Here is a 21750-nt window from a genome sequence, read left to right as displayed (position 1 = left end):
CTTTTTATAATTGAAAGAATTACTTTTTTTCGTACTATTTCCATGTGTTAATTTAAAAAGTTTTGTAAATATTAATCTTTTAATATAATTTTCTTTTTAATAAAGCCAAAGGTAAAAGGATTAAATGAAAGGTAGTGTTGAAAGTCTGGTTTTTTAAAAATTTTATCAAATATAATTTATATCACTCCATAAATATAACATTTTACAAAACATTAAAACCACTGCCTTGGCTTTGTTTCTTTGCAACATTAAATACTGTTAGCAAATAATTGCGTGAATCGGGACTAACATAAAACGTTAGGCTACTTTCCGGTGGCGGTAATATTGTTTCGTGCGTATCTGATTGTGCGTCGCTATTCGTTGATAAACTAGCGATACCCGTACTGCTCGTTCGTAAAAATTCAGCAACCCTTGCTCTCATTTCTTGATTCATCTATTTTGAACATTAAAATTATAATTTATGTACATCAATTCGTCAGTATTTTTAATTTCAGAATTCTTATTTATAATATTCTATGTATTTCAATATCACAGTCAAAAATAATTATATACCTAATAGCATTAAAACGTTAAAATTTTTTTCTTAATTCATTATAAAATTTTCCAAAAGAATTCAATTATTTTCTAAAATTTTAATAAAAATCTTTGCAAGATTTCAATTATTTTCATTATTAATAAAATTCTTCTTAGGATTTCAATTATTTTAAAAAATTTGAAAAAAATTCTTGTCAAGAATTCAATTATTTTCATAAATAATTGATTTCTTCGGAGGATTCCAATTATTATCAAAAATTTGAAACAAATTCTTGTCAAGAAATTCAATTATTTTCATAAATAAGAAAATTCAGGCTTCCTACAGAATCTGGAAATCATGGAAATGGTATGGGATTTTTAAAAGGCTTCTGGAAATCATGGAAAAGACCTGGAATTTTTTAAAATTTCTAAATTTTTCCTGTTATCCATTTTTTCTCTTCAATAGATATTCAATTCGAAATTTCAATATATAATATATATTATACGACGTGGAAATTAAATTTAAAATTCTACTGGAATTTCCTAAAAATTTGACCTGGAAATCATGGAAAAGGAATGGAATTTTAAATTCGGATTTCTGTAGGAACCCTAATGTTGTATTTTAAAAAATTCGATTTTTCAAATTTTTAATAATTTTAAATTTTTTACCAAAGGGTGAAGACTATGAAATAAGTAAAGTATTTTTGAAGAGCCCAAAAATAATGAAGCTAACTGCCATGAAACAGAACAAAAAATGTTGAATTTTAAGAAATTCGGTTTTTCGAATTTTTGATAATTTTAGATTTTTTACCAAAGGATGAAGACTATTCAATAAGTAAAGTGTTTTTGAAGATCCCAAAAATATTGAAGCTAAATGCCATAAAAGAGAAGAAAAAATGATGAATTTCAAAAAATTCGGTTTTCCGAATTTTTGATAATTTTTAATAATTTTAAATTTTTAACCAAAGGGTGAAGACTATTAAATAAGTAAAGAGTTTTTGAAGAGCTCAAAAATTTTCAATTAAAATTATTTTTAAAAAAATCAAAGAAATTCTTCAAATTATTTTCATAAATAATAAAATTCTGCGAAGGAATTCAATTATTTCTCAAATTTTTTGATAAAATTCTTTGCAAGAATTCAATGATTTTTAATACATTAATTTTAAAATTGAAAATAATTGAAAAGAAAAATTATTAATCTGTTAGGAAACAAAAAAGCAAGCAACTAACTTCAAGCTTCGAACAGATTACCGAAATACAACGATTATTAATATAGATTATTTTGACAATAAAATTCATTTTCGAATTTTATTTTCTTTTACTGTACATACCTCAGTGTGTTCCATTGGAGAAATATTTCTCGCTGGATGTGTAACAGGCGATGGACAGAATAAACGCAGCATCGTCGAGTCGGACGGGTGATCAGCACCAATTAGTTCTTTTAGGGAAAATATCTTTTCGACACTGTCTTCGTCGACATTTACCAGTAATAGTGCTTGTCTTGTGAGGACTAATATCACAGCACGATTGCTGCCCTGGTGAACAACGTGATCTGCACTCGCCACATGCAGAATACTGTCTCCACTCTTTGCCAAGAGAGGCATCAATCGCCAAACGTAACGCAGAGACGCTGCATTGCAACCAGGTGTTGAATATTGCACAATTGGTCTTTGTCGAGGCTGAAAAGATTCATTTCATTTTTAATTTGGATTTTAAATAATTTTAATTTAATAAAAATAAACCAAAATTATTTTTTATTTCATTTACCGATGGCAACGAATTCCATCCAGCACCCTGCAAAAGACCTTGTCCGGTTCTAGCAACTAATTCAGCAGCTCCACTCAAAGGTTTCGTGACCACTCCGACAAGTCCTAAACCAACTCCAGTGACAAGACCCATTGTAGTTGATTCTCCGGACCAAACTTGTTGAAGTGGATGATGCGCTAGACCCGCAACAGCGGCTGTAATTTAACAATTGAGAATAATTAGGAAAAATTAAACCAAAGGTTTCAAATGTACTTTTTTAAAATTCTACTAAAAATAATCATAAAATTAAATGTTTTGGCAATTTAATAATTGAGAACAATTAACAAAAATTAGACCAAAAGTTTCAAATGTACTTTTTTAAAACTCTACTAAAAATAATCATAAAATTAAATTTTTGGCATTTAATTTATTTTGTTATTTTTAGTTTTATCAGATCTTCCTCTCTTACCGAGAAGACTCATTCCAAATCCAGTGAGACCCTGATAAAGTCCTTGAGCCATTCCCTGCGGTCTCACTCTCCTCGCTTCTTCCTGTCGTTGAAGATGTTCTTCGTCCAGTGTCAATCGATCCAAATTACGAGCAACACTCGATGCTAATTTAGTAACCGAATTCACGGTTCCTGCAAACAAAGAAAAAATTAATATTTTATCAAGAAATTTAAAATATTTTCTCGACAATTATTATAAAACTAGCAAATTATACGCGCGGAACGCCGTACTCCATTTATTATTATTTTGTAAGTTAAAAAATTTTATATTTTCAAGAATAAACGTCAATTTTTAAATGATTACAAATTTAAAATTTTAAGAATTCACTCATTAAGTACATAATATCAAATATTCTTGTTTATTATTATTCAAAAATTTTAATAAAATTTGTCGCAAGAATTTCATTATTCTCATGGATAATAAAATTCTTTAGAGCAATTCAATTATTTTCACTACAATTTTAATAAAATTTCTCGAAAGAATAGAATTATTTTTAAAAAATATTAATTAAAATCAATTTTTTTCAAGAATTTTAATATAAATTCAATTATTTTCAACAATTTTGATGAAATTCTTTTTAAAAAAATAATTCTTTTTAAAATTTTTAATAAAATTCCTTCAAAAAATTCAATTAATTTCAAACATTCAGATAAAATTCTTCGAAACAATTCAATTATTTTTATGAATTGTAAAATCCTCCGCAAGAATTCAATTATTTTCATAAATAAGAAAATTCTTCACAGGAAAGAAAATATTTTCATAAATCATAAAATTCTTCAAAGGAATTCAATTATTTTCATAAATGAGAAAATTCTTTGCAGGAATGAAAATATTTTCACAAATAATAAAATTGTTCAAAGGAATTCAATTATTTTCATAAATAATAAAATTTTTCGGAATTCAATTATTTTCACCAATTCTGATCAAATTCTTCGAAACAATTCAATTATTTTTATAAATAGTAAAATTCTTGTCGAGAATTTAATTATTTTTGTAAATGATAAAGTTCTTCTGAGAAATTCAATTATTTTCAACACAATTTTAATTAAATTTCTAGGAAAAGATTCAATTATTCTCAATAGTTTTTAATAAAATTCTTTGTAAATTTTAATTATTTTTAAAATTTTCAAAATTAAGATTACTTTAAAAAATTTCATTATTTTTACGAAATTTAATGAAATTCTTTCAAAAAAATGTAATTATTTACAAAAACTCTAATAAAATTTTTTAAAAGAACTTAATTTTCTATGAATAATTTTAATATAATTAAATAGGAAAATCGTTCATTACAATATTAGTAATAAACACCATTATTTAAGAAAATTAAAAGAAATTTTTCTAAAAATGCAAATATATTCAAAATTTTCAGTAAAAATTATTTTTAAAAAAACTACAATATTTTCAAGAATATTGAATTAAATTCTTAAAAGCAATTCAATTATTTTAAAGAATTTTAATAAAAATCTTTCCAAGAATTAAATTATTTTTAATACAATTTTAATTACCTTTTTCTCAATAGAATTCAATTATTGAAAAAAGGTTGATAAAATTCTTGAAATGAATTTAATTATTTAAATTTTTTATAAATATTTTACAAGAATTTAATGATTTGCAGTACATCAACAATTTAATTGTTTCTGAAAATAATTGAATTCTTGAATAGAATTTTATTAAAACTTTTTAAAATATTTGAATCCCTGCAAAAAAATTTATTATTTCTACACGGAGAGAGAATATATATTAAATTTTGTAAAAATATTTTCAAATTGGGGAAAAAGTGCGACAAAGCGAAATTTTGATATAAAAAATACTAAACTTTAAAAAAAACTTATGTGACATTTAGTATAATTATATCAAATATAAAGAATTTTAATTAAATTCTAATATAAATTTAATAAATTTCACAAAACTTTTTTTAAAGTTTAGTATTTTCTATATCAAAATTTCGCTTTGTTGCACTTTTTCCCCAATTTGTAAAATACTTTTACAAAATTCAATATATATTCTCTCTCCGTGTACAAATAATTGAATTTTTAAAAAGAATTTTATTAAAATTATATTTAAAATAATTGAATTCATGTCAAAAATTTACTATTTATTGATATTATTGAATTCTTTCGAAGAATGTAAAAAAAAATGTTTAAAAATAATTTAATTTTCCCTGGAATTCAATTAAAATTGTGTTTAAAATAATTAAATTCCAGCGGTAATTTCATTATTTATTATGAAAATAATTGAATTCTTGAATTTAATTTTATTAAAAGTTTTTTAAATAATTGAACTCCTGTGAAAAATTCAATAATTTTTGAAAATAATTAAATTTTCTCGGAGAATTTTTACAAGATTTTTAGAAATAATTGAAATTTTCCGAAGAAATCAATTAACATTGTATTGAAAATAAGTGAAATCCTGATAAGAATTTTATTATTTATATAAAAATAATTGAATTTTTTACGAAGATTTTTATTATTATTTATAAATTTACTTATTGCAAAGAATTTTATTACAATTATTGAAAATAATTTAATTTGCCAGGAATTAAATTATTTTCAATACAATTTCAATAACATTTTCTGAAAAGAATTCAATTATTGAAAAAAATGTTGATAAAATTCTTGAAATTAATTGAATTCTTTTCAAATTTTTTTATAAATACTTTACAAGAATTCAATGATTTTCAGTACATTAATTTTAATATTTTAAACATTTAAAAAGAAAAATTATTAAAAAAGTTAGGAAACGAGAAAGCAAACAACAACTTACTAATTTCAAACTGCGAACAGATTACCGAAATACTACGATTATTAATAATAATATAGATTATTTGTATTCATCTTTAAGGTAAAAAACCCACCTGCTGTAATATGCCTCATAAGACTAGCAGATCCATGCGTTATGCCGACAATAAAACCCCAAGGTCCTTGTAATAATCCTTGAAAAGGCAATGCAATAAAATCCTTAAGACCAGAACCTAAAGCTTGTGCTAATCCACCTGGCGATCCGAGAATCTCCAAAGAGCCAACAACCCATCCTGAAAAATATTATTTACCAAAATTAAAATGAAACTAATTAATTTAAATTTAAGTAACTAATTTAAAGTTGGAATGAAAAAGATAAATTTAAAGTAAATTTTTCTCTTTACCAGCTCCAAATATAGCTCCGGATAAATAGTGCATAGTGAGCGCATTTCCAAGTCTGTAGGGCGTTGTTAAGAAATTCTTCTTTTCGAACACGTTAAAATACAAGGGCGAGTGATCGAGTGCAACGTAAAGATGCACCGACGTATGTACACTTAATAAAATCGACAAAGGCTCAATAGTAAAAGTTTGCAATCTCAATGGCGAACTTAAGATTTTCGCATCAATCATTATATAATCTGGTATGTACACATTAGATGCTCCAGTTAATTCGTGAATTTTCTTCCCTCCATCGGAATTAATGAAACAAGGCGGCATCAATGCTGCCGCATAATCCAATAATTGACTAACATAAGTGTCCTCGATGTAAGCACTGATCGGCGCCAATTTCGCTCGAAATTCTTTACAAGCTGGAAAAATTAATCCAATTAAAGAAAAATTCAAAAAAGACTAAGAAAATGTCTAGTTTTCTAGAGAGAAAAATTTCAAACAGAAAAATTCCAAATAAAAAAATTCCGAACAGAAAAATTCCAAACAGAAAAATTCTAAACAGAAGAATTCTAAACAAAATTCTAAAAAAGAATTTTTTTCCCCAAACTTACCCCTCTTTCCTCCATCGAATTCAAAATTTAAAATAATTGTCACTAAGGAACCCTCGGTAATATGCTGTAAATTGCTCTTTAGACAATTGCTGAAGTAAAAAGTTTTCTCCTTTTTCGTTGGAGTTTTTTGACTTATTAATACGACGGGAAAATCGTAGCCACCCTGCTCAAATATTTGATTGTCAAATTGCAAATCACCAATGTAAATATTCGCGTCCATGAGATTGTCTCTTGAATCAATAGAGAGAATTGTATCGTTCAGTGATAAACTAGCGACTTCTGTTCTTTGTCCATTTTCATTGATATCATGCATCACGATTAAAGTGATTCCTTGAAAATGAATTATTGCAAAACCATTTGGTTTACTACTCTCATTTGATTTCTCAAGAGATTTTAAATTATCATAACTCGGACGATTTTTCACAATTGGTTTTAAATTCACATTCATTTCCTTTGGATTCTTCAAAGATAAACCCAAATTATCGTCTTCGGCCGAGAAAAAACTTGTCACTGAAGTGGAACTTTCCGAATTCTATAAAAAGAAATTAATTCAAATTTAACATTTTTAAAATTCAATTAAAATTTTTAAAACTCAGTTAAAATGTTTAAAATTCAATTAAAACTTTTAAAACTCAGTTAAAATGTTTAAAATTCAATTAAAAAAATTAAAGTATTAAAGTAAATCTATTAAACGGTGCAAATTAAATCAAATTTTTCAGAAAGAAAATAAGTAAAATTTGTACTTGAACGTTATCCAAGTCCTTTTCTTCTTCTCGTATCGACAGCATCCGATTGTAAATTACTTCCGTTTCTTGTAATTTATAATTAGTTGTCTTGCATAATTTACTTCTGATATCTCGAGCCGATACTTCCACCTGAAGGTTCAAAATTTTTTTGTTATTTAATATAGAAACGAAATTTCCTTCTAGATTTTTTGTTATTTAATTATAAAACGACAAATATGAAAGTTTCTAAAACAGACGATAAATATTCAAAGATTATTCTCACTTGTGAAATCGGACCAATATGTAAATAAGTTGTATAACATCGAGTTTGCATGATCACTTTAACATCTCCATAATACGGAAGTCGGACAAATTGCTCCGATGTTCCATTAATTGACGGTGACAAAACTATACCTCGAGACCATCTTAAAGTTTTGTTATCTGAAAATTTTCAAAATGAAGATTAATAAATTTATTTCTCATTGAGAAATAATAATACTATTAAATATATTGAAAAATATTAAAATAAATGAGCAGCCTGATAGTATAACCACTCGTAAAATTCTGACAATATAAAAAGTAAATGAATAATAAAAATAATATAGTCAAATAAAAAATAATAATAAATAATAAAAATAATAGTCAAATAAAAAATGTTAATAAATAATAAAAATAATAATAAAATAAAAAAATGACAATAAATAATAAAAATAATTAAATATAAAAAGTTTACGATTACCTTTTTCGCGAAAATCATCGTCCTCAGTGGGAGGTGTGGAGAACACCAAAATTGAACTAACATTTGTCGGAGAAGAATCTGGCATTCTACTGGCAACTGTCGGTACTGTATAGTGACAAAGAGTACCACTTTCAATTTTACACATCCATGAAAAATGTTGGGTATCCTGCACAATACCATCTGCAAAAAAAATATATACCTTTGCAAATTAATTTGGATTGAATAAATATATCGAAATAAAAAGTATTTTATCTTCTTTCTATCTTTTTAGCTTTTTCAATAGATTACTGTTACCTGTAGTTTCATTAGCTTCTCCAATGAAAATTTTGAAGAAACAGGAATTATCTATCATCAGCTGAGGATGTTCATCAGGATGAATTAAAATGTACATTGTGCCTTTATCTTCTTGTGTTGTGACGACAACAGGTACAGTTGAATAATCATTCTTCGAATAAAAGTCATTAAATTAGTATTATTAATCAAATATTAGAAAACAATCATTCTTTTCTTAATCAACATAAGATTACTTACCGGAACCGCAATACTTTTTCGATTAATACTTTGATCAACTCTCACGGGACAAGACCATTGATGTCCTAAGCTAAACGATACGTACAAAGCAACTGAATCAAAATTTGATGAATCGATCGAATGCCATTGTGTTATTGAAACTGCTTGTCTGTAAAATTAAAATTTTTCTTAAAACAATTATTATAAAATCGATTAATACTATAGTATTTTTATTGTTAATTAATATAATTTATTATTAATATTTTAAAAGTAGTATTTTAATAGAATTATTATTAATAGTATTTTAATAGTAAATTATTTTTTAAATTAAATTACAATAAGCCTTTATATTTAGTCTAATAGGATTTTAAAGAAACGGATAAATACTTTTTTTTTTTGTTAATACACTTACTTTTGATCTTCCGTTGGTAAGATATTTATACTGAAAGGTGTAAGATCATCCGGCAGTTGAAAATCAGTCAAATCTTCCGAAACGGCCAAAGTAGCTACACATAGTTCTTGACTCGTCATATTGCCAATAACGAAACTGCTACAAATTCGCACAAATCGCATTTCCTCCAGCATTGCACTCTTGATGTTTAAAATGCAAACCTGAAAATATTATTAAAAAATAAATACAAATTTATTTAAATATATTAAATTAAAAAAAAAGTAGAAGGGAAAATTAAATATGTAAAATATTAAATTAGAAAAAGTAGAAGGGAAAATTAAAAAAGGAAAATATTAAATTAAAAAAGTAAAACATTAAATTAAAACAGTAAAATATTAAATTAAAAAAGTAAAATAGTGAATTAAAAAAAGTAAACTGCTAAATTAAATTAAATTGAATATTAAATTAAATTTGTTATATTAATTCAAAATTGATTTAAAACATTCAATTAAATATCACGAAGTCTTACACTAGATCCGCAATCAACGTGAGTTTTCATATTCCCTTCGAGTGGAATTAATCCGCCAATTTTGGGCATATAGAAACTTTGACTCCAATCAGGTCGGGATAGTTGAAGAGCGGAGGATGTATAATATGTGTCTCCAATTGCAACGCCCAAATTAAAAGTACCCTAAATAAAAAAAATAAATCAATGTTGATATAGCTAAAAAAATATATATAAATTTTTAAATATAGAGTTAAAAAGGAATTTTTTTTACCTCCAATTTAGGAGGAGCTACAATTCCGAAATGCGGTACAGAACAAAGTTCTATATCCTCGGCCACTAGGGAAATGTGACATCCAGAAGAATTTAAAAGAAAACACCAAGGTTGCAATTCCAAAAGCAATGTACTCGAGACCAATCCAGCATCTTGGTATTTTACCTAAAAATACAAAAAAAATTCAAGCATAAATAAATAACAATAAAATAATAAATAAAATAAATAAAAAAAACTAAGTAAAAAAAATAAATAAATAATTAAAATAAAATAAATTGAAAAATAGGTATTAAATTTAGTTAATTCGGTAAAAGTTTTACTTGAACATGAGTCTGAGGTTGTTCGGCAGCGATCCATTCGAAAATTTCGTCAGTTTGAAAAGGCCATTGCAATTCGTTTTTCGACGATTCTAATGCCTTTAGAATTTCCTGTATATTTTCTTTCTCAGGTCTCTTAAAAAATACTCTTTGGTCCACCGAACTGTAAGACAACGGAACATAGGGATTCGATGCCGATACTCCACTTCTGCAAACAAAAAATTATTTATTTAAAAATCAAGACTAAAATATTGTAAATCGATGGTTTAGAGTTTTAGACTGTAAAACTGCTTTTTGCAGAAGAGAAATTTTAGAAATTTTTTACCCCTATAGAGATAACTGGAAAAATAAAATGATTTTTTACAAGACTCACTCCAATTGAAACGTGAGTTGATGAAAATGTTCAAAAGTACCAGGACAGTACAATTGTTGTTTTTCTCCTCGACCCATTACAGTCGTGTGAATTAATCCTTTTAAAGAAGGAGTTTCGATTTGAACTTTGGCAGGAACTGGTAAATACGAACGGATCATGTACAAAGGACTCAGCACAGCCTGTGTGAAAAAATTATTTATTTATTTTAATAAAATCTGTTGAGATATGAGAAAAATTATCAGTTTTAACACTTACGAGAATTTTAGACTTTCCTCGATCTTCTTCTTTTACTATTCGTACCCAAATACTGATAAATTGACCCCTTTCTTGCAAAGGCACTGAGGACAAATATAATTCGAATAAAACAATTAATTTGAACTAAATATTAACTAAATGATGGTAATACCATGTACAGTGTACACATTTAAATAAAATACAAGAATAAAATGTACAAAAAAATACTTCCCACTCGATAATAATTAATTGAAAATAGTAGCAAAATGTAGCTTTAAGACTAAAGAAAGTAGTAAAAAAGTGGATATAAAAAACTTAAATTTGACGACTAAAAAACTCGTGATTGTCGTTTCACAAAAACTTGATTAAGTATTTCCCTGACTTTTTCTGATTTGAAATAATTTTTAAAAGAGTAAAAAAATAAAATTCTTTAAGATATAAAATTTATTTTAATTAAATTTGACAAAATTTCCAATTAATTGGACAAGTATCTTAAATTTTTACGAGAATTGAACTATCTTTAAAAAATTTTAATTACAATTTTTTAAAAGACTTATTTTTTTCATAACTTCCAAATTAAAATATTTTAAATTTCAATAATTTCTTATTAAATAAATATTTAAATAATTACACATATTTATTTTTTCATAGAAATTAAAATTTTAAATAATTTCAATTAAATACCTTTTTGAAATTTAACTTTTTCTAAAAATTACAACTGTAATTCCAAAATTCAATAATTTTTTTTGAGAATATTTAAATAAATTTATTCAAAATTTTAATGATTTTTCAAGTAAATACTGAATAATATTCTTTTGGAAATAAATATTTAAATATTATTAGTTTTACAAAAATAAAATTGTTCAAAGATTCCAAGTTTAAAATAATTTAAAATTTAATAATTTCTAAAAAATTTTTGACAATAATTGAATTCTATCATTAAAAATTTTCGAAATTATATGGAAAATAATTGAAACCCTGCAAAAAATTTCATTATCTGTGAAGATAATTGAATTTTGCAAGGAATTTTATTAAAATTTTTTAAATAATTGAATTCATGTGAAAAATTTTATTTTTGAAAATATAATTGAATTTTTTTCACGAATTTTTTAAGTTAAAATTTTGAAAACAATTGAATTTTCGAAGGAATTTAATTGCAATTCTATTAAAAATAATTTAATTCTAAACAAATTTTGTAAAAATTATGAAAAATAATTGATTTTGTGTTGCAGAATTATATAAAATTTTTTTTAAATAATTGAATTACTTCGAGAATTTTTATTAAAATAGAAGAGATTGGAAATAATTGAATTGTTTTGAAGAATTTTATTAAAATTTAAAAAAATAATTGAATTATTTCGAAAAATTTAATTAAAATAGTATTAAAAATAATTGAAATCCTGGGAAGAATTTTTGATAATAATTAATTTTTTTTGAGGAATTTAATAAAAATTGTATTGAAAATAATTAAATTGTTGTAAACAAATTTTATCAAAGTTTTTTAATATAATTAATTTTCTTTGAAGAATTTAATTAAATTATTTATTTTATTTTATTTAAAAAGTAGATAATTAATTTCTTTCGAATAATTTTCTTCAGAATTGTATTTTTAATTGAATTCCCTGTAGAAATTTTATTTATGAGAATAATTGAATTTTTGCGAAAGATTTTATTAAATATTTTTTGAATAATTGAATTCCTGTTGAAATTTTATTTATGAGAATAATTGAATTTTTGCGAAAGATTTTATTAAATATTTTTTAAATAATTGAATTCTTTTGTGAAGTTTTATTAAAATATAAAGATAACAAGAATAATTGAATTTCAACGAAGAATTTCATTATTTGTGATAATAATTGAAATCTCGTAAAAAATTCACTGAGAATTTTTGAAAATAATTGAATCGTTTCAAAGAATTTTATTAAAATGTTTGAAAATATTTTTTTCTACTTTAAACTATTAGCGGATTTAAAGCACTGCAAATTCTCAAAGAAAGAAAAAAGTAACTTTTAGTGTCAAAAAGTATCCAAATAGTAGCAAATCGTAAAAAAGTAGTAAATAGTAGATTTTATGATGAGTGCAAAGCCTGCAAAAATAATATATATATTTCCAAGTCTTATTTATTTTATTTTAACAAAAATTTACCTTTAACAAGCCAAGGTTGACCCCACTTTGTATTCGGCTGCAATGGAATGTCACCAGTCCACGAAAGATTTGGAATACTCGAAAATCTCAAACGCATTGTCATATTTGAATTATCGCCCAGGACAATCGACGAGGGTTGACTTCTTCCTGGCACAAAATACAAATCCTGAAATTGTCCTGATTTCTCCTTCGATTGTAATTCATATTTAACCAATTTCATTTGAAAATTATCCGTCAATTGATTCGAAATAATAAATTGTCCCGAGAATGTGACTAATTTTTGTGTCGCCGAAATCGAGGACACAGTGATTGTAATCAAAATATCCGAAGAATTTCCAAAATCAACATTCTGCACTCCATCTCTACTGACAGCAAATGGTTTACTCCAAATCCAAGCATTATCCTCCAGCGATATTCTCAACGATTGATTATTAGCGTGCCTCCACGAATAAAAATAACACTCTCTACTCTTCAATAAAATATTATCGTCCGTACCATTCTGACCAAAACGAATCGGAATATTACAATCGTTAGCAATTATAAATCTTGTTATAATAATCGCAGGTTTAGTTTCATCGTCGAGGGCAATCGACCATAAATTCGCAGACACTGCCAAAGTGTGACTTATCGCTGGACTCAACTTCAGAGAAAATGGACTACAAGTCATCGAAACATCCGTTTTCTCACTGATTGATATTTGTAATTTTTCGTACATATTGTCAATAACTTCTTGAAGTATCAAAAGTCCGTAATCCAAAATATGAACGCGGAGAATTCCACTAATGTCAATGAGAGCGGAACCGTCGAGCCATTTGTTGAAGATGAAAACAGCTTCCTTGTGCTCGACGCACATGAAGCATTGCATTTCGGGAATCATTCCGTTGAGTGTGTATTCGGTGAGTGGTGGTGGAAGATTTTCGTAAGCATTCGGAGAAATGTAATTGTACAGAGCAAGATTAATCGAACTGACATTGAGTGCGGCTTGAATGTTTGGAATGATGAGAGAATTAAAATAGGAATCAATTCGTAGGCAGGCAATCAATGCTCGAGTTGGTACTAGAGTTTTCGAAAGAGTTGGATTCGATGCTCCCAAAACAATTCTCCAAACGCTGGCAACTGCACGAGCTGGCGTTTTGTCGGGCAAATCCAAACGATAGCTATCCGTCTCCGACAAGTAGAATTCTACGTATTTTTTATAAGCACCTTGGCTATCGCTCCAATATTCAATCACACAGTGGATTCGATCTTCTGTGTCGTCCTCACTCCACGCCTGAATGTTCAAACAAAATAATAATAATTAGTGGCTTTTGTTTTTTTCTTGAAATTTAAAAATAAAAATTTATCAATAAAAATTGATAAATTTTTCTTTTCAAATGTTATGAATTTAACAAATGAATGAAATTCTAATAATTGAAGATTAAATAATAACAAAAATTAATAATAAAAATTATTTTGAATTAAAAATCATAATTCTATGATTCTATGTCTTTTGTTCTAATTAGTTCAAATTTTTACTAATTCTGGTTTAGAGAATCAATTTTCTAACAGTATTTGTGCAAGAAAAATCTAGAAATTTCAATACATTATTTATGAAAATAATTGAATTTTTGCGAAGAGATTTATTAAAATTATTGAAAATAATTGAATTTTTTTAAAGAATTTCTTTGAATATTTGAAAATAATATATTTTTTTTAATAATTCCAATTGAAAATTTTGAATTTAAGTAATTGAATATTACTAAGAATTTCTTGCAACTTTTTTTTTCTTTCGAGAAGTTTTTTAAAAATTGTACTGAAAATAATTTAATTCCTGCGAAGAAATTTATTATTTATGAAAATAATTCAAACCTTGCGAAGAATTTTATTAACAATTTTTAAATAATATAATTTCTGGAAAGAATTCTATAAAAAGTGTACAGAAAATAATTGAAATACTGTAAAGCACTTTAATAATTTACAAAAATAATTAAATAAAAATGTAAAAAACTTATAAAATTTCTAAAAATACAAATATCTACAATTTTTTAGAAAAAATGTTTAATTCTTACGAGTAATTTAATTAAAATTGTACTGAAAAAATCTAATTTAATTTTTCTAAAGAATTTTATCAAAACTTTATGAAAATAATTTATTAAAATTATATTGAAAATAATTGAATTCCTGCGAAAAATTTTATTATTTATCAAAATAATGGAATTCTTGTAAAGAATTAATTATTAACATTTTTGAAAATAATTTTATTGATCAGAAGAAAATTTTAATTCTTTTGAGAAATTTAGTTTTAATTGTGTTAAAAACAATTGAATTCTTTCGAAGAATTTAAAATAAATTTTTTTAAATAATGGAATTTTCATTCAAATAATTTTACAAAAATTTTTATAAATAATTGAATTCCATCCAAAAATTTTATTGAAATTGTATTGAAAATAATTTAATTCTTGACAAGAATTTTATTAAAATGTTTGAAAATAATTAAACTGTTTCGAAAAAGAATTAAAATTCTTTTAAGGAATTCAGTTAAAATTCGTATAATAAATAATTTAATTTTTTCGACGAATTTAAGAAAAAATTTTAAATAATGTATTTAAAAAAAATAAAATAAATTCAAAAGGTAAATTCTATTGAAAATAAATGAATTTTTGAGAAATGTTTTATTATTTATTAAAAAAATTGAATCCTTGCGAAGAATTTTACTAAAATCTTTGAAAATAATTCAATTATTTCGGATAAATTTGATTAAAATTCTAATGAAAATAATTGAAATTTTTTTAAGAATTTTACCAAAATTTATGAAAATAAGGAAATTCTTTCAAAAAAATTTTATTAAAATTTTAAAAATATAATTGAATTTCATCTAAGAATTTTATTGAAACTGAATTGAAAATAATTAAATCCCACCAAAAAATGTTATTTTTTATAAAAATAATTGAATCCCTTCAAAAGAATTTTATTAAACTTTTTAAAAATAATTTAATTGTTTCAAAGAAAATTAAATTTCTTCCGGGCAATTTAGTTAAAATTGCATTGAAAATAATTGAAATCTTCTGAAGAATTTTATCAAAATTTTTTAAAGTAATTGATTTCTTTTAAGAAATTTTATTAAAATTTAAAAAAATAATTGAATTCCATCAAGAACTTTTATTAAAATTTTAAAAAATAATTTAATTTCATCAAGAAATTTTGTTGAGATTGTATTGAAAATAATTGAATTCCTAAGAAGAGTTTTATTATTTATGATAATAATTGAATTCTTGCGAAGAATTTCATTAAAATGTTCGAAATTAATTGAAATGACATCTCATAATCATCAATAAAAATAGTAATAATTTATAAACCAAGTTATAATGTGATAACAAAAAATTTTGAATAATTACCTCAAAGGGAACCGGAGAAACATGAATCCTCGTAAGAGCTCTAGGATGCGGATACCTCCAAGCCATCGCTTGTTGCGGAAATGTAAAGAATACGACCTAAAAAAAATTCCCAAAAATTCAAAATATACAAATTTATTATAAATTATCGCAATGCCAATAAATAGTTGATAAATAAAAAGTAAATTACCTGATAGGGTAATGGAAGATCATCAGCAGTCCCATCGACAAACTGAAAGACGCCCGATTTTAAATCATCCTTATAATGCTGCTCTGTAATTGTCGATGATTGTTTCGGCTGTGTTTTATTGTCCGAAGACTGACGAGTGTTGCGACTGAAAAATTCTTGCAAATCAAATAAAACAGTCTTAATTATTTGCAAATGCTGTGGACCACAATTCAAATGAATACTATCGCTGTCAGCTTGTATTTGTATTTGTGGAAATGAATTTACATCCTGCCACGATTCCCAGAGTAAGCATATGGTCACATTACAGCACCAGGGATTTAAGAAAACTTTCATATTATCACGAAACGAGCCCGATATCACAAACGAATCTAATGTCACATTTCCATAAATTCTCTCGGGTCTGATGACATTTAATACACTTCCAGCCAATGAAGCTAGACTAATTATTATTTCCGCTCCTGATTCTGATGTGAAGGAAAATACTATTTGTTTTGTGATGAGATTGAAATCGGGTATTGTGTATTTTATTGAACGAGGAGATGATTCCTGGTGAATGTTGGTCAGATCGCTAGAAGACTTTGTGGATAATTTTGTGATACTTTCATTCTCGACGAAACACGCCTTTACCTAGAAAATAATTAACAATAATAATAATTAATAAGAAATAAAAATCCAATCCTTTCTTTATGAGAAAATAATAATACAAAGAAATGAATAAAATTAAAATAATAAATAATATAATAATACATAAACTAGCGAGAGTAAAATTTTACATCCCATTCTTAGCTAGAAAAACTTTCTTTTTGAAATACAATGAAAATTTATTATTTTTTACAAAATATTATTTTAGGAAATATAATTCTTCAAAAATACGACTACATTTAAAAACAATTTTTAAAAGGGAATTAAATTAAACTCTTTCAAAAATATACTTTATTTAAATAATAAAATTTAACAAAACTTTTCATCGTTTCAATTTTTAAAATTATTTTCTGGAATTCAATTATCTTAAAAAAATGGTTAATTACAATTTTTCAAAAACATAATTTTTTTAGAATTTTTATTTCAAATTATTCAAAACTTTAATAATTTTTTGTTAAACAAATATTTAAAAACTTATTGTTATTTATTTTAATTCAGGGAGGCCACATGTCAGTAAAATCAGGGAAATGTTAGGGAAACAAAATTTTTGCCAGTAAAGTCAGGGAAATGTTAGGGAAACAAAATTTTTGCCAGTAAAGTCAGGGAAATGTCAGGAAAAAAATTTTTAGCAGAGAAATTAAGAAAATTGAGACTTTTTTCGATTATTTTCAAAAATTGTGACTTTTTCGACTTTTTTTTACAAACATTGCAACAAAATAAAACAATTTTTAGTAAAAAAGTGCAACTTATTTTGATTTTTATAATCCGAAAAATAACTATAAACATTTATTTACATTTTGGACTTATTAAAATTTTTGAGAGATCATGGTCCTTTTTATAATTAAAATTCTTCAGAAATTTGATCATTTTTATTTATATTTTTTAAAAATTCAATTATTATATTTTTAAAAAATTTTACCAAATTTTAATTGTTTGGAAATTTTTCAAAATTGGAAAACTATTATCTTTCAAAAATTATTTAATGAAATTCATACCTTCTCGAGGATCGAATTAACTTTTTTTTGCCTCTCCAAGGAAAAGTACATTTTTGTCGGTCGTCCCATGTCGAGGAAGAATTGTGGACTTTTTCCTGGTAACGTTTCGCATTTTATTGTAATAAACGAAGGCGGAATTCCTGTGTCTGGATGACGTTCTCCACTTTTTACTTGAATTATAAACACTTTAAAATCTTCACTAGTTGGCATTGAAGTATAATCTTGACGCTCCTCATTTCCCAATGAAATTGCCATATCGAAACAGGAAAACTGTGAAATATTGTTAATAAATGAAATATTTTTTTAAAAGTTAATTTTAATTTTCTTTTAAAGTTTAAAAAATTCTTTACCTGAATTTTTTGGGTCAAGTGCTGTTGAGAGATGTACAAATTTGGTTGATCGATCATAAAATAAAATAAAAGCTGCTTGTACTGACTGTTATCGTCTTCGAAAATATCTTCGTCTTCCTGAAACCAAATTGTGGGCTCAAAAATACAAAAATACTCAAAAATACCAAAAAACAACTCAAAAAACAATCTGTATAAAAAAAATAGAAATAAAAATAGAAAACCAAAGAATTAAAGAATAAGAAGAAAACTAATAACAAGAAACAAAATGATTATAATAATAATAATAAATAAAAACAAAAAGAATACATACAGTTGAATAGAGATTATCAAGCGACTTTTGTAGTTCATAACAAATAAAAGTGATTTTTCCGCAATTCACTAAAAATTCGAAAGGAGGAAGCGTAACAGCTCCTTGAGTTAATGGCTTCTCCTGAAAAAGAAAAAAATATTGAAAATTTAAAAAGGTATGTTTTTTTTAAAGTATGGTAAATTTTTTTCGATAATTAAATTGTAAAATTCTTACAATATTCATAGAATTCATACTCGCTGTTTCGAAATCAAATGACAATTCAACTTCTGATTCATTGGCAATGTTGGTTTTGAGAGGCGAACTCTTGGCATTCGTTGAGCAAGATTTTGCAATTTCAGTGGAAGTGTTTGGTACCCTTAGATCGGAAAATAAATTATTGAATTCGGCATGAAGAGCAGATATTAAACGAATTTGATGCAAATTCATTGTGACTTCAATATCCGTGAGACAATTTATTTCGGCAGCGCTTCCGCACACAATTATTTTTGGTTGAAATATAATCGTTGGTGCAATTATAATACAAAGGTCGAACCTTCGGGAAATGAAAAATATTTTGAATCAATTTCAATCAATTTGTATTTAATTAAATGTAAAAAATTAATTTTAGAAATTAGTGAATTAACTAATTAGAAGAATATTGTTTACCTTGTTATTATCGGAAAAGTAGAAAAGTGAAGTTCCAAACTGCTTCCATTTCCTAATTTATTCCACTCAACTGCCGGATTTTCATGCATTGTGTAAAGATACGATTGAGACATTCTCTGTAAAAATTATTTTCATAAATAAAAGAGAAGAAAAAATTATCTAAATATTATCGACAAATAACTAATTTTTAATTACAAATCAAGTAAATTTAATCAATGTAAATTTAATTTCTGCTAATACCTTCGTAATACTTTGTTGGTAATTTTTCCAAGTAGTCGTATAAGTGGAAATTCCATTAACATTAATTTGATACTGTCTATCCTCGACCGCAGATCCTGGAATGTTCAAAATATTCGCTTGCGCCGCAAGTTGATAAACATCCATGCGTAATGGAATTCTACAAATAGGATTTTCAGCCCGAGGTGAAATTTTAATACCATCTAACTGTTGAGGAAAATATTTTTATATAAGTTTTATATAGAGAGAGAGAAAGAGAAATTTTTCCGAAATGAGTATTTAATTATTCAAACCTGAAACATTAGGAGATCGTGCTGTAATCCTTGCAAAATTGTCGTCGAAACTGGAAGCATCAGTCTAATTCCCTTAAAATCCAAATAAACAAGGGGAAGAGTCTCATTTCTTAATTTTGTGATACCAATGAAGGGCGGAATGAAAGCGCTTTCTTGTAAACTTGAATTCTTTGGGATATTATCATGAAAATTTAAAAATGGTTTAACTAATTGCACAAATTTTCCTACCACACTCGGCGGTAAAATAAGATCCAGCATTTGAATCTTTACATCCACTTCAGTAATATAACTACCTGAGAGCTTCATTTCTTCGGCACGAAAGTCCTTCTGGGAAATAGAGAGGAAAATTAAAATCGTAAAATTAAAATGAAATAAAATTTAAATTTAAGTAAAAACATTTAATTTAATCAGTTCATCAATCACTTTAAGTAAGAGAAAAGAAAAATACCTTATGGGACTTGTACTGTCTATTCGCACCCCAACGAGTATGAACATTTCCCAATTTTGCCTTTGTTAATGTGAAATTCAAGAATCCCGTGTCTTCGCCTTTCTCAAAATTATCCTCTCGCCCGCACATTAATAAGCCGACGTATTCGCCAAAATCCCAATTTCGATTATTTGGAGCTCTGTGTAGAAAAAAATAATTTAATTTTACAAATTGTAAACGAAAATATTCAAAATTTTGATAAAATTTTAATTTCTAATTTGTAATATGAACTTAAAAATTAAGGAAAATCTAATTTAAGGCTTTGAAAATTAAAAAATAACAAAAATAAATTTTTTGGGAAAAAAAATGTTTATTCTAATTTTTTTTAATAATTATGATTTCGAATCTGAAACAATTTAATTCTTGAGAGGAATTTTATTTAAAACTTTTGCAAATAATTAAATTCTTTCAAGGAATTAAACAAAAATTGTGCTAAAATCAATTGAATTCTTTTAAACAATTTTTTGAAATATTTGAAAAAAAAATCAATTCATTGAATGAATTTTATTAAAAAATTTTTAAATAATTAAATTTTATTGGAAATAATTAAATTTCTCAGAAGAATTTTATAACTGATAAAAATAATTGAATTCCTGCGTCGAATTTTATTCAATTTTTTGAAAATAATTGAATTTATTATTTCGAAGAGTTTCATTGAACATTATGAAAATACTTGAATTTCAGAAAATAGTTTTATTGAAATTCATAAAAATAATTAAATTCTTTTAATTATTTAAAATTCTGAATTTATGTAAAGAATTTTATTATTTTTAAAAATAATTGATTATTTATCAAGAGTTTTATTATTTTTGAAAATAATTGAATTTTCTTCAAGAATTTTATTATTAGAATAGAATAGGATAATTTTATTAAAGGTTTTAAAAATAATTAAATTCTTTCTAGAAATTTTATAAAAATTGAATTGAAATTAATTGAATTCTTCAAATAAATTTTGTCAAAATTTTTGAAAATAATTGAATACTTTCAAGTAATTTGACCAAAAATTTAAAATTTTTAAAAATACCGCCTTTTGCGCACAAGTTAAATATGTATTAAAATAAATGTTAAATAAAATAGGAAAATTTCAATTTACCTGGAATAATGAAAAATCGTGGCAGTTGTTATTTTATGAACTAGTTTGAAATAAACAGGTTGTATATCAGCTGATGTTATAATGTCTTCCAATTCCAAAACTAATTTTAAAAGAGCCGAATCAGATTGTTGTGATGTGTAAAATTTAACGATAACTTTTGTTATTGTCCACTGAACCCAAGCGGACAAAGTTAATCCACTTTTTTCTGAAAAATATTGTTATAATGGAAGTTTAAAAAATTTTGACTTAAGTACAATTAGTGAAATAAGAGAAATATTTTAATGATCCTAAACAAAATTATATTTTATTTAAAAACTTGGTTGTTTGATTCATTAAAAAGAAATACATTTTTTGAATTAAATTACATTTTTTAAATTAAATTTGAATAAATTAAATCAAATAATTGATAATAATTTT

General features: G+C 24.9%; 1 protein-coding gene across 1 annotated transcript in view; it reads right to left on the bottom strand.

The window, feature by feature from the left end:
- Window positions 1-146: 146 nt before the first annotated feature.
- The window catches only part of LOC122501172 (vacuolar protein sorting-associated protein 13B), a 30762-nt gene continuing 9158 nt past the window's right edge, over window positions 147-21750 (bottom strand). The window contains exons 22-51 of the mRNA XM_043610464.1: window positions 21334-21538; window positions 20202-20379; window positions 19754-20080; window positions 19464-19667; window positions 19224-19339; window positions 18792-19110; window positions 18579-18698; window positions 18269-18385; window positions 17919-18188; window positions 16282-16908; window positions 16095-16190; window positions 12721-13990; window positions 10597-10679; window positions 10342-10520; window positions 9972-10176; window positions 9652-9816; window positions 9402-9563; window positions 8894-9093; window positions 8503-8650; window positions 8266-8416; window positions 7972-8151; window positions 7516-7673; window positions 7251-7382; window positions 6508-7039; window positions 5911-6315; window positions 5623-5799; window positions 2729-2899; window positions 2281-2474; window positions 1845-2192; window positions 147-433 (exon numbers count right to left, since the gene is read on the bottom strand). Coding sequence (XP_043466399.1) covers window positions 203-433; window positions 1845-2192; window positions 2281-2474; window positions 2729-2899; window positions 5623-5799; window positions 5911-6315; window positions 6508-7039; window positions 7251-7382; window positions 7516-7673; window positions 7972-8151; window positions 8266-8416; window positions 8503-8650; window positions 8894-9093; window positions 9402-9563; window positions 9652-9816; window positions 9972-10176; window positions 10342-10520; window positions 10597-10679; window positions 12721-13990; window positions 16095-16190; window positions 16282-16908; window positions 17919-18188; window positions 18269-18385; window positions 18579-18698; window positions 18792-19110; window positions 19224-19339; window positions 19464-19667; window positions 19754-20080; window positions 20202-20379; window positions 21334-21538 — 7670 coding nt within the window. The 3' untranslated portion in view covers window positions 147-202. The remainder of the gene's footprint in view (window positions 434-1844; window positions 2193-2280; window positions 2475-2728; window positions 2900-5622; window positions 5800-5910; window positions 6316-6507; window positions 7040-7250; window positions 7383-7515; window positions 7674-7971; window positions 8152-8265; window positions 8417-8502; window positions 8651-8893; window positions 9094-9401; window positions 9564-9651; window positions 9817-9971; window positions 10177-10341; window positions 10521-10596; window positions 10680-12720; window positions 13991-16094; window positions 16191-16281; window positions 16909-17918; window positions 18189-18268; window positions 18386-18578; window positions 18699-18791; window positions 19111-19223; window positions 19340-19463; window positions 19668-19753; window positions 20081-20201; window positions 20380-21333; window positions 21539-21750) is intronic.

The sequence above is a fragment of the Leptopilina heterotoma genome, unplaced genomic scaffold (genome assembly GCF_015476425.1).
Source record: "Leptopilina heterotoma isolate Lh14 unplaced genomic scaffold, ASM1547642v1 Lhet_206, whole genome shotgun sequence".
NCBI lineage: Eukaryota > Metazoa > Arthropoda > Insecta > Hymenoptera > Figitidae > Leptopilina > Leptopilina heterotoma.
Note: the sequence above shows the minus strand (reverse complement) of the source record. Positions and strands in the feature narration are given on the sequence as shown.